At 32.3% G+C, this 12650-nt stretch overlaps 2 protein-coding genes across 17 annotated transcripts in view; one reads left to right on the forward strand and one right to left on the reverse strand.

Annotated features, from left to right (window-relative positions):
* The window catches only part of LOC128181377 (myoferlin-like), a 47773-nt gene extending 47196 nt beyond the window's left edge, over positions 1 to 577 (reverse strand). For all 11 annotated transcript variants that reach the window (XM_052849756.1, XM_052849760.1, XM_052849757.1 and 8 more), the window contains exons 1-2: positions 365 to 577; positions 206 to 261 (exon numbers count right to left, since the gene is read on the reverse strand). In XM_052849756.1, coding sequence (XP_052705716.1) covers positions 206 to 261; positions 365 to 458 — 150 coding nt within the window. In that variant the 5' untranslated portion in view covers positions 459 to 577. The remainder of the gene's footprint in view (positions 1 to 205; positions 262 to 364) is intronic.
* Positions 1 to 12650, forward strand: part of LOC128181378 (uncharacterized) — a 30118-nt gene that overhangs the window by 5488 nt on the left and 11980 nt on the right. Inside the window, exon 1 of one of the 6 annotated variants that reach the window (XM_052849768.1) lies at positions 11639 to 11746. The exons of 1 other annotated variant lie outside the window; for it this stretch is intronic. Coding sequence is in view for 4 of the 5 variants with exons in the window: in XM_052849763.1 (XP_052705723.1) it covers positions 12103 to 12179 (77 nt within the window). In the remaining variant the exon portion in view is untranslated. Of the gene's footprint in view, positions 1 to 11638; positions 11747 to 11780; positions 12180 to 12650 lie in introns of those variants that run through there. 4 more of the 6 variants (XM_052849763.1, XM_052849766.1, XM_052849764.1 and 1 more) reach the window with 4 other exon arrangements.

Consider the following 12650-nt stretch of genomic DNA (forward strand, 5'->3'; position numbering starts at 1 on the left):
GTGAATAGGAAAGGGTGGCGAACATAATCAAAATACATCAAAATAACCAGTCTCAGTAAGCAATGGTCAAGTGCATGGAATGTTTAGCATCTAATTTAGATAGGTCCTATCAACACTGGTAATGCAAGTTTCACTCCATTAAAATAGGGAAATGATACCGCACACTTTGTTTTTGTTTGCATTATTTTTTTCTGAGACAACTAACCTCATTCCAGACGGGGTTGAGATTAGACTTGATAACTTCTGTCTTCTTCTTTATGCCTGTAGATAAGACATTGCATGCTTTTTATCACTGTCCATAATATATAAAGATACACGGCTCACTTAACACCAGGTATGGTATATATAAGAACTAGCACCTTACCTTGAAACTCGATTGATACATAAGGATCGCTTTCTCCAAATTTCTCCGCATTTGGCAGGTTTGTGGCCTTAATGACCACAAGTTGCAGAGACATGGTGAATGTTTACTCCGTTATCACTCCGACATCTTCCTCGTTCACTCACTCACTTTCTCAGCACAGTTCACTCTCTTCTGCTTTGCATCGACTAGTCGCACCCCTCTTCCGGAAACTCTTCGGAAAATACGCAGAGCTACTGTACCGTATCGATGTGTTCCGAATGAGACGACATTTTACCGCGAAAATCAAATTTCGGGCATACATAACAAATGTGTCTCCGTGCTATGTACACTTTATTATTTATTCATATGAGAAAAAAATTAGATTTCTATAAAAGGAAATTAAAACTTGCAGACCTCTTATGTCTTTTACAATGTGTTGTGTGTCTCAGAAGGGTAATCATCGTTTTGAATGGTAAATCAAAACTCACTGCCAGGACGCCTGTGTATTATTCAATATAGATGTTTTGATACATTAATTTTTACTGTAACATTACACGTTAACTTTAAATATTACTTAACTTTATTCCCTGACCGAGACTTACACTAGACGTTTTTTTAAGCTATTTGTTAGTGCACTTGAGAATATTTGATTTGAAACTACATTGCACGTGCCTGGAGGTTCATATGAAGAATCAATAAATATTGCGCATTTCCAGACAATTGATTGCATGGGTCAGTCCATGCTGACCCCCTCCCCCGACAATATATATTCGTAATATGTAGTCGTAAATTCAATGATAAGGTTAAATTATAATATGTCTGTTCATTGCTCAAGACATTCAAATTTCTTAAAAATTTTTAAAATACCTTTTACGGAATTTTATTTGATAATTTTTATATTCTCTTGTGAAAATTATTATTTGTGAAGAAGTCGAGGGTTTCTTTGTGTACTAGTATATGTTGCTTAATTTTTTGGCTTTTTTTTCTCCTTTTCAAGTTTCATTTGACTTTCCTTGTGAGGAAAAATTGATTGATTATTCACTCTTTAGCCCCCCCCCCCCCCCCCCCCCCCATTGATATATATGTGAATGATGTATATATTGAATATGTTTAACATGGCACATGATTAGGGAGAAAATTAATATACATTAGATTATTTAATCTGGTCGTGTACCACATACTCACCAGAACACTAGTACTTGTGTGCAACAGTGTTTAGTATATTGAAATATACTAGTGTTCTCGTTACTTCACTCAAGCCTCTTTCTACATACATCTTTACTTCAATCTATCACAGATCACCGCCCCTAAGAGAAAATTTTTACATCAATATCTCTATGTATAGAACAGAACAGATCATTTATTTCTAATTCAGATTCCAGACCAGTCTAGTGTGACATTATCATAATTACAAAGAAAGACATGTCAATGTATAGTATAAAAATGATTAAAGTATAACAATCCCAGTAAACGACAATATCCGTTCTAACAATATTGTATCATTTCAGTAAAAGGAGTACTATAGCATGTTATCATTCATGAATTTGCCCCCAAAAAATTAAGAATTTCTTTGTCTTCAATATTGAGTAGCAAAAAAGAAAAAAATTGTTAATCATCTAAATCTAAGCATTCTGGAAATTTGCTTTAAATAAACTGAAATATTTCTTTTCTTTGGTGATCATATTTTTCACATGTGATAAAAAAAATGAGTTTCATCATCTATACTGTTATAATTACATCTATTACATAATCGATCTTCTCTAGAGTTGCTTGTAAATCTTCCTACTTCAATTCGCAACATGTGACGGGAAATTCTTAATTTACATTGAGATTTCCTGTGATCAAAATTTTTAACTAATGACAAATAATTGTCATAACCCCAATTTTGTTTGAGTTTTAGATATGTGCTTAATTTGTTATCAGTATAGCTTTGTTGACTTGCATTCCAATTTTTTTAAACAATATTCTAACCATGTATTAAGACAGACTGACTTAGATTTATGTCTTCCTTAATTAATTACTTCATCTTTAATTTAATATTCACAATTTTTCTTCATTTTTGTATGAAAGCAAACCATGAGTTTTAGCCAGTCACAAAAAGATTTTTACAACATTCATAAGCATCCTTAAAGGGACTTGGACACGATTTGACTTAAAATTTTCAAATTTTATTTTTCCATATTCAATGTTTATACTGAAAAATATAGAAGTTTAGAATGCTATGTCAAAATTTGAAAGTCAAATATCAAGTTATAAGCAAAATACAGAGTTCATAATTCTTTATTTTGTAAACAAAGCTCGAATATTGTCATTTTTTACATATGTGTTGTATTGGTATAAGTTTCAATCAAATGTATCTTTCTTTTGTTGAAAATTGTATTTATGAAGATACTGAATTAGTTTAAATTCTTTTTACAAGTCATTCTATCTAAAAATGGTAATTTTCTACATTACATTTTTTGTAAACAACTATAAGACTCGAGCTTTGTTTACATAACAACTAATTCTTATCTCTGTATCTCGCTTGTAACTTGACTTTAACATTCAATATTTTGGTCAATCATTTAAAATGCAACAGTAAACCATTCTATATATAAAAAATAAAATTAGAATTGGTGATCTCAAATCGTGTCCAAGTCCCTTTAAGTAAAGGAAACTCTGTGGACAAATGTTCAAATTTATACCAGCTCATGATATTAACAATCTGACAATATCATAATGCAAGAAGAACGTTCCCAATTTAGACAACATTACAAATTTTATCCTTTTCCAGTGATGAACAACGAGAATATATTTAAAGAATTTGAGGTGTATTCTTTCACAAGATAAAATTCTAAAACAGTCTCCAATTTCTAACTTCTCGCATTGTGGGAATCTTTTTGTAAATATATTTCTTACACCCCATACATCTGCTAGCGCATTGTAAAAGAATACATTTAATAGTGGAGGCAGATGCGTGTATACTGGTTTTAATTTTAGGATTTGAATTAAGAAGATAATTTCTCAATTTGAAATATGCTTTTAACGCTTTTTATGGAGCTCGGATCTTGCTTCATGAATTAAAACTTCATGAAAACTTCCAGATACAGTCTATCGTGTTATTTTGGAACATAAGTTTTTGCGTAATATTACGACCAGCTTTGTTAAAGATCATTACTTTAGTTTTCTGAATGTTTATATTTAGACATCAATCAGAACAGTACTTGCAGAGCATGTAGTACTTGCCATGCAAGTTTAGAAAGTCTTCCTTGTATCCATTTATCTGAGCTAGGATTATAAAATAACAATGTCATCTTCCTGCATTAATCAAGTTAACAGTTTGTGCCTGAAGCGATACTTCATCAATATATATACGTGAATCTAAAAAAGTTGGAAAATCATTAATATATATTTTCAATAAGGAAGGACTCAATTTATCCCCTTGACGAACACCTACATATAGCTATCGGAAATGGATCTGAAAAGGGCCCTCTAAATTTCACATGCATTGTATGACTATTCTTACATGTATACATGTATATTACGTTTGATATAATACAACTTAAGTCTCAAATTCATTAAAATTTCAGTTTTAATCCTTTATGTAAAACAATGTCAAAAACTTTATGAAAGTCATTAAAACAAGCATAGAAACTTCCTCCTTTTTTGTTACAATATTTATTAATTAAACATTTTAGCACAAATAAATGATTTGATAATCCTGCTTTTTTTGACAAAGCCAATTTGAGATGTGTGAATCTGATATGATGTGTGTAATTTGTGTTTTTTAAAGAAATTTATCTAATCTAGAATTCAGAAAGCTGTTGAATAACTTGCAAAGGGTGCTAGTTATTGTGATACCCCTATAATTTGCTAATGCAGGGTTGTTTGGATAATCAGACTTAAAAATTGGACTTATGTAAACTGAATCCCCCCGTTTGGATCAATATGATTTTGTTTACCTTAGACCCTCAGTCATCAATGGAGAATCTTAATTTCTTAAAACTGATGTTATAGTTCGAGATTTTAAAATCCCTTTTCAACTTCTTTTTTTTCTTTTTTACTGTAATTTTATTCTTCTTTTCTATATAAAAATATATATTTTTTAAAGTAAATAGGTAGATAATACAGATTTAGAATACACGTACATGTTTTTTTTAAATAATGCATTTTTTTTTTCAAAGCTGTGTGCATATTGAACATAAAAATTCCCATGCATTATTGTCAATTTGGAGGTTTTTTTTATACATGAGTAACGATTAATGAGTTGTTAAACCGAAGACATAAATAACATTTTATAGTTATTTTTGTCTCTTTTTAACCCGACCAAAAAAATGAAAAGGTTCAGCCTAAACAGCGCTATAACTTTAATATTCAGTCTTTTTTTATGTTGTTGTTTTTATATGCTATAAAATGTTGAATCATTGTACATATGATTGTAAAATATTGTGTAAAAACAAGTTTTAACTCAAACTTTTTTGTTAAAAACCGTATCCATGCGTGCCACCGTTTTCGGTTTCCAAATTATCAAGTTCTGAGTCGGTCATACTAAAACACGCCTGCCGACGCCTGCCGGGGAAAACACGCCTGCCGAGAGAAAACCGCACGCCTGCCGTTTACCTGATGGATTATTTTAATATTTTCTTCGATATTTTATTTAACTTAACTAAATTAAGTATCATAATAACAAAAAGTTGACTTTATATTGATTATTTAGCACAAAATTAGCAAAAATGTTTAATGTTGGTAAAGATAGATAACTCTTACGTAGAATTCATACGCCTGCCGAGGAAATCTAGACGCCTGCCGTTTATTTGATGGATTATTTTACTTTTTTCTTTGATATTTTATTTCTTTTTACTAAATAGATGATAATAGAAATCAAAAGTTGATTTTATATTAATTAATTAACACAAAATAAGTAAAAATCGGGTAAGCTGGTAGCTCTTACGAAGAAATCATACGCCTTCCAAGAAAATGTATACGCCTGCCGTTTATTTGATGGATTATTTTAATTATTTCTTTGATATTTTTGTTTACCTAGCTTAGTAATTGATAACAGAAATAAAAACTTGACTTTAAATTCGTTAATTAACACAAAATTAGTAAAAATCGGTAAAATAGATAACTCTTACGCAGAATGCATACGCCTGCCGAGAAGAGTACACGCCTGCCTGTTATCTGATAGATAATTTTTTTTTTCTTGGATATTTTATGTTTCCTAACTAAATACATGATCAAAGAAATAAAAGGTTATTTAGTAGTCGCTGTTTAATGAAAAATAGTATTAAAAATGTTCAAAGTCTGTAAAGAAGACAAAGAGTTCTTACCCTGCTTACGCCTGCCGAGACACTGAGTTGTAAGCCTGCTGATTTAATCATTTATCCATGTCTTTTATTTTTATTTCTTGAAAAACTTCAGCTTTTTACATAGTTATCGTTATACTGTATTAGTGTTTTCATACCCTTATTCTTTTGTTGCAATTAATTAAACAGAAACTGTTTAAGATATATTACAAACTCGAATCAGGGACATCTGTACTGTTATATGTATATGACTTTTGTATGTCTCTGCTCGAATTTTAAGATTAAAGATGGTCTCTAGTTTTTCGAAGAACCCTTAAAATATGCATGTATTTTACGTATAATCAAAATATCTTATGTTATATATTCATACGATCTAAAAGTGGTGTCTGAAATAAGAAGGAAAGTATACTGATGTGAATATATATAATTAATGCACTGTTATACCAAGTTCAGAAATACGTATGGAGTCAAACTGTAAATACTGTGTTGGGTGAACATGTAAATACAAAATTCAAGACATGTAATGGAAATTAATATTTACACCAACTCAATCAATTCAAAAGATGCAATTCGACAATTTCATTTCTTTAGAGAAGTGGACTAGCATAACCTTTATCCGTGTATGAAGGCTATATAATGTATTTCTTAAACAAACAGGCTAGCGTACTTAAATTGTGTAAGCTTTCCAGATTTTATAAATATGTATGGTCCTAAATTATTAATTCTAGTAAATGTATATGGGGAAATGTTAGACTTTTTAAGCAAAGTGCATTTACATTTTCGTACACAATTAGTTCTGTACAATGTTCGTAACTGTTTACATCTTGAAAAACTTTTTCATCTCAAGACTTTCACTGCCTAGTTCACCAAACTATATCTAAATCTCTAGATTCTGATTCTGTTTCGCTGCGTTTTCAAAATCAAATATTACACAGGACATTCATAAGCCTGTAGCAAAATTTTACTTTGCATGATATCAGTGTAGCGGATAATTATTCCATTCAAGGGAAAGAGGGGTAGGGGGTATCAGTTTGAATATTTTAAAAAAAAAACTGGCTTTTTCTAACAAGAAAATCTAACATAGACTCAGTCATACCCCACTATAGACTTTTGAAACCCAATACACGCTTAACCTTCCAGTGATGACTTATTCTGTTCGTAGAAGAAAAAAAGCAGACTTATAGAGCATGCAATTACCAAATCAAAGTAGAACTCTTTAGGTTGATTCAATATTCAACACAATCAATATACCGGTATAATTGTTACAGCTACATGTTCAGTATATGCTTTATTTTGAGGTTATCATTCAATATTAAGTTCGTTTAATATTTCCAAGCTGATGAAAATGTGACCGGGTTAAAACTTTACGATTTATGGTCTCAGTTTTTAATGGAGAAAAAAAAAGAACCCTGGTTTATTGATTAACGTTGTAAAGTGATTCAAATTATGTCAATATTCTTGGTTATAAGCCTGGACTGTCTCGTAAATAATAATGAATGATATTTTCCCCTACAAAATAAGTCTTGTTTTTCTGTATATTTTATAAGCTTCTCGAAGATATATAGTAACACAAATGTTTCAATGTTTACGGCTATGAATGGACTATACACGTTTTATGAAGAGACGTAAGTCTGACCAATTAAAAACTGATGGCTTATTAATCAGAAATAGTTTTTTTTTTATTAAGTGCTTGTACATGATATATACATATATAAGGATAAAATGGTAGTATTCTTCAATTTCATATAGATACATAAAAAATACAGATATAAGAGTCAGAAACCATGATATGGCGACCTTGCTCTATCAGTTGGAATAATTAAAGTGGACTGCAAGATTTTAATAATACTTTTGGGTTAATAATTAGGTGCAAGTTCAAAGGCTATACATAGTATCTTAAGACATACTTAGGTAGATCGACTCGTTCATAACTATTTTTCTCAGTCACCTAAAACACACGAGAGAGAGAGAGAGAGAGAGAGAGAGAGAGAGAGAGAGAGAGATAGAGAGAGGTGGCTTGTGTACAAGGTGTGTGCTTCACGGTCGTCCTCCAATATACAGGTAGGTAAGGTCTATTGTTTCTTAAGAGACAAAAAACCGTTCAATTCACACAGAATACACAAGAAACTAACACGTGTATGTATACACGTGTATCAGTAGAGCAACGATCACTAGTTATCTTTGGACATGTAGCCCCAACCCCGATTCGCCCAAAATATTATAGCAAAGAACATAATGAGTAAATTATTTTGTTATTAGTACATGATTTGTAATAAAATGAGATAAAAATACATTAATCTGTATGTGCATGTTCAGATTGTGGTCCCGTTTTTTTGTTAACAAAACTGTGAGTGAAACTGTTTGAGGGATAGTGAAGTGAATGATATTGTAAGCCGTATCGTATGATTATATACATTGAAGAATCAATAATAACGAATGCATGCATTAATCTTTTTTTTTTTATCAAAACCTCCACGACCTACGATTAATTATAGTCAGTATGGTTGATTAATATAAAAATTGTCGGGAAGATAGTTTACGTTCATGAAGTTCAAAGACAACCGATCTGCATAGAATATTGCGTTAATTTTTGACTCAGAAATTTTTACTCATGAAATAAATTAAAACCGAAAAAACCACCACGTTCAGATGTCAAACATTTGGAATGTGAATGTCTTACGCTTACCGACTCGCTGCAGTTTTCTCCATATTTTATTGAATTTTTTTTTATGAAAAATACATGTACTAGAACAGTTGAACGCAGGTGCAACTACATTTATTAGTATTTTTTCTCTTGATATTTGAATTGTTTCCGTTTATGAAGAGAGAAAGAAAGAGGGCAGTGGATGGAAAAGACGGAGAGAGGAGAGAGAGAGGAAGTGAAAGAAGGAGAGGAGACAAAGATAGAGGGAGAGTGATAGAGATGCAAGAAAACAGCTTAATTTCTTGCTTTAACACGCAAACATATGAACACGCCACGTTTCTAAAGCACTCTCTTTTCTCATAAAGGTTTCCGTATATAGCAGTGGCGTCGGAAGCAAATTGAAAGTGGGGGGGGGGGGGGCTAAACTAATCCTCTGAAATCTTGACAAGGAAAAAAAACCAAAAACCTAATCCCCAATTCCCTAAATCATGAAAATCCTAATCCATAGGGGGGGGGGGGGGGGGGGGGGAGAGACTATAGGTAAAAAAAAATATTCTTACCTACCAAAATCCCCCCCCCCCACAAATCTTGAAATTCCTAATCTGTGGGGGGGGGGGGGGGGCTATTATACCTGTGACTCCAACATCTCAATATTTCAATGTTTCCATCTTTTCATTGTAAATTTCGCAAAAATTATCTTTCTTGCGAGAAAAAGTTGGGGGCTGAACCCTCTATGATGCTATGTGCCCATTGGTTAGGTCTAACTTAGCAAAAAAATGGGGGGGGGGGGGCTCACCCCCCCCCCCCTCCCCGGTTCCGACGCCCATGTAACCACTGGTATCACCATTTCTGTTGGTTTACAATTTTATAACACGATTTTTTATCCAGTATTTAGAAAAACTTTAAAACAGGATTGGTCTATAGACCATAAGATCGTGGAACACTATTATAGATCGACCCTTGTGATCAGTAAGCTGTTGTAGATTGGGATATTTCAATATCAATGTTCTAGATTACAATGTTAGTATAACTCATTGGCGGATCCAGGGGGGGAGGGTCCGAACCCCCCTCCCCCTTCTCTGGGACATATGATTTTTTTTTAAAACTTGTAATTCCTATTTAAAGGCAATCTTTCCCATCTATAATATAATTACTGTAATTATCTCAAAGAAATGCTTTTAAAATTGCTTCTTTAAAGAATGTCTTACAACATACTGTAATTTACATGTATTTCTTATACGAAAAAAAAACCCTAATGATTTTTTTTATCGACAAAAAGTACTCCCCTTCATCATCCAGTGTTCACTTCCATAAGTAAATATGTGGGAAATAAAAAAAAATACATAAACGTAAGCAGTATCGCTAAAAACACAGATTAAAATAACAACTACAATGTATTTTCTGCTCTATTTCTTTAAAAAAAAAATCGATCATAGTTCATACAGTTTTGAACTGACAAGCCATCAAGTAAAACGACGTTCAAGTACAAGTACATGCATTCGTTTTACTTTTAAAAGCTGCATTCAAATGTATTTTTTAGTTTATTAACTGAAGTAATTATAATAGAAAAGTTTTACTTCGTTTCATACGAAAAATATCTTAGAATTTTTCTTTGGCCTTGTAAATGATTTTCACTCATTCTTTTTATGAGTTGATCTACTCGGGGGGAGGTGGGTAGGGTTACCCCCCCCCCCTCGGTAAAACTCAAATTTCTTACGGAAGTGGGGGTGATGGAGTCCCCACCTCCCTTGGAAAATAATTTTTTTTTACATACTAGTAAAATCACCAAAAATTTGCCTCGACAACCCCCCCCCCCCCCCCTCGGGACAAACCTAAATACTAACCCCCCCCCCCCTGAAAAAAATATACTTGATGCACACGTTTCGTGTTACGTTTTAATATCATTGAAATCTAATTGTTGTGTCTTTATTCGTTTACTTGGTAAAGTTAAATGAAATATGAAATATTGTTTGAAAATACCAGATTATCAATTTTTGCGTTAGGCGAAAAGTTGTGATATTGATTAATAGTATCCCTCTTTACAACACAGACAGTTTTATTTAATTCTTATTCTATGATCATGTACACAGTTGACTGAAGAAAAAAAATAATGAGAAAATCATATCAGGCAATAATATAGGTATTCGACAAGCGTAAAAGCGTACACATGTATATTCCTTGGGCGTTTCGTATCTATAGACGTGTTGATAAATCTTACCCTGTATTTCTATCATAAAACGCTTCAGTGACAGGCGTAATAATCAAAATATTAAATTCTGATAGAAAACAAAACTTTGTCAAAGTTAAAAGGGATGACATACATATCATATCATATCATACTCGTATCACCCGACTTCATATAATATGATGAATCAATAGCAGCAATAAGTAAAGTTATGAACATAATTATAAGGCAAAATGTTAAGTCTATATAATTATATTCATAAATTATTTTATACACATAAAAATGACATAAATAAAATGGCAAGCGAGCATATTAAATTGACAGTCGTAAGATTTCTACATAAGAGGTCTCCCTTTATTTTTAAGCCATTTGCAATTTTTTTCCTTTTTATCTATGCTTGCTATTTAGTACAGTAAAATAAAATACTAACGTAAGAAAAATATCAAATCATCTTCAGGTAAACGGTAGGCGTATGGATTCCGCCTATATTTACCCATGGTTTTTTCTCATGTTGTGTTAATTAAAAAATGTGGTAAATTTTTAATTAATCTTCTTCTCGGCGGGCGTATGCATTCTGCGTAAGAGTTATCTACTTTCCCGATTTTCACTAATTTTGTGTTAATTGATGAATTTAAAGTCAAGTTTTTATTTCTATTATCGTTTATTAAGCCAAGTAAACTAAAATATCAAAGAAATAATTAAAATAATCCATCACATAAACGGCAGGCGTATACATTTTCTTGGCAGGCGTATGATTTCTTCGTAAGAGCTACCAGCTTACCCGATTTTTACTTATTTTGTGTTAATTAATTAATATAAAATCAACTTTTGATTTCTATTATCATCTATTTAGTAAAAAGAAATAAAATATCAAAGAAAAAAGTAAAATAATCCATCAAATAAACGGCAGGCGTCTAGATTTCCTCGGCAGGCGTATGAATTCTACGTAAGAGTTATCTATCTTTACCAACATTAAACATTTTTGCTAATTTTGTGCTAAATAATCAATATAAAGTCAACTTTTTGTTATTATGATACTTAATTTAGTTAAGTTAAATAAAATATCGAAGAAAATATTAAAATAATCCATCAGGTAAACGGCAGGCGTGCGGTTTTCTCTCGGCAGGCGTGTTTTCCCCGGCAGGCGTCGGCAGGCGTGTTTTAGTATGACCCTTCTGAGTCACGTGACAAACAGTGTTTGTGGAAACATGGCGAATTTGTATACAATTACCAAATTTGCACGTTGTGGGAAATGTCTGTTATTTGAGAGTTGATATTCTGAAAAACAGGTTAGGCAGTCTATTGATTTTGTCTTGTTCTTGTTAATTGTTATTGCGGAGATGCCTTTCTTCTCCATTGAAAGAATAAGATTTCATCTCTTGGCACTGTACCAGATTTCTTAACTCGTGGTGAAAAGGAGAAAGAGATAACACGATTTCTCATAACGCAACTTTTGTCTGTGAAAGATAAGAAACTATGTGCTATGTTTTTGTGAACGTTTCCACTGTTTAAACCGCCCTAGATTGTAATATGGATGTTTCTAATAGCAGTGTAAACAAACCCATATAAGACTGACCCGGTGTTTGGCCAGTAAGCTCTGTATGTCAATATTGCCATAACGGTTGATCCATAGTTCTAGACAGGGATGGTCATTAATGGTCACCGTCAGTTGATTTGCTACGGTTATATTTTGTCCCCAGCTTCGGAGAGACCTGCCAAAATGTGAGTCAGCTAGATTGCTGCGGTGATTAGTACAAGGTTATGTATACTTTGCTAATAAGATTAGTTCTGTGAGGCATCCCACATAAACCTTGTAAACAGCCAACTGTGAGCAGATAAACTGTGTAGGATGTCCACTAATGCTCTCTCAGTGCCATCTGCCAATACATTGCCTTGCTGCTGTATATCTTATTCATGTTTTTTCTTTAACATGGCCTAGTGTTTAATTCATCAATGTGCCAGACATAGGATTTTTCAGTGTATGTACAAATGAAATGGATGTTTGCATTTTTGTCTTTAACAGTGGATATAATTAAGTATATTGGAAATGTATCAGTTGAACTTACAGACTATTTTAAGACATGCAGATCTCTTGAATATATTGTTACCAGCAAATTTCCAACACTCTTTCAGTGCTGATTAGTGACTAAGCTTCAGAGGAATTACTTTCTGTGATTACCAGATATGAAATAA

This window comes from Crassostrea angulata, chromosome 4, assembly GCF_025612915.1.
Source record: "Crassostrea angulata isolate pt1a10 chromosome 4, ASM2561291v2, whole genome shotgun sequence".
Taxonomy (NCBI): domain Eukaryota; kingdom Metazoa; phylum Mollusca; class Bivalvia; order Ostreida; family Ostreidae; genus Magallana; species Magallana angulata.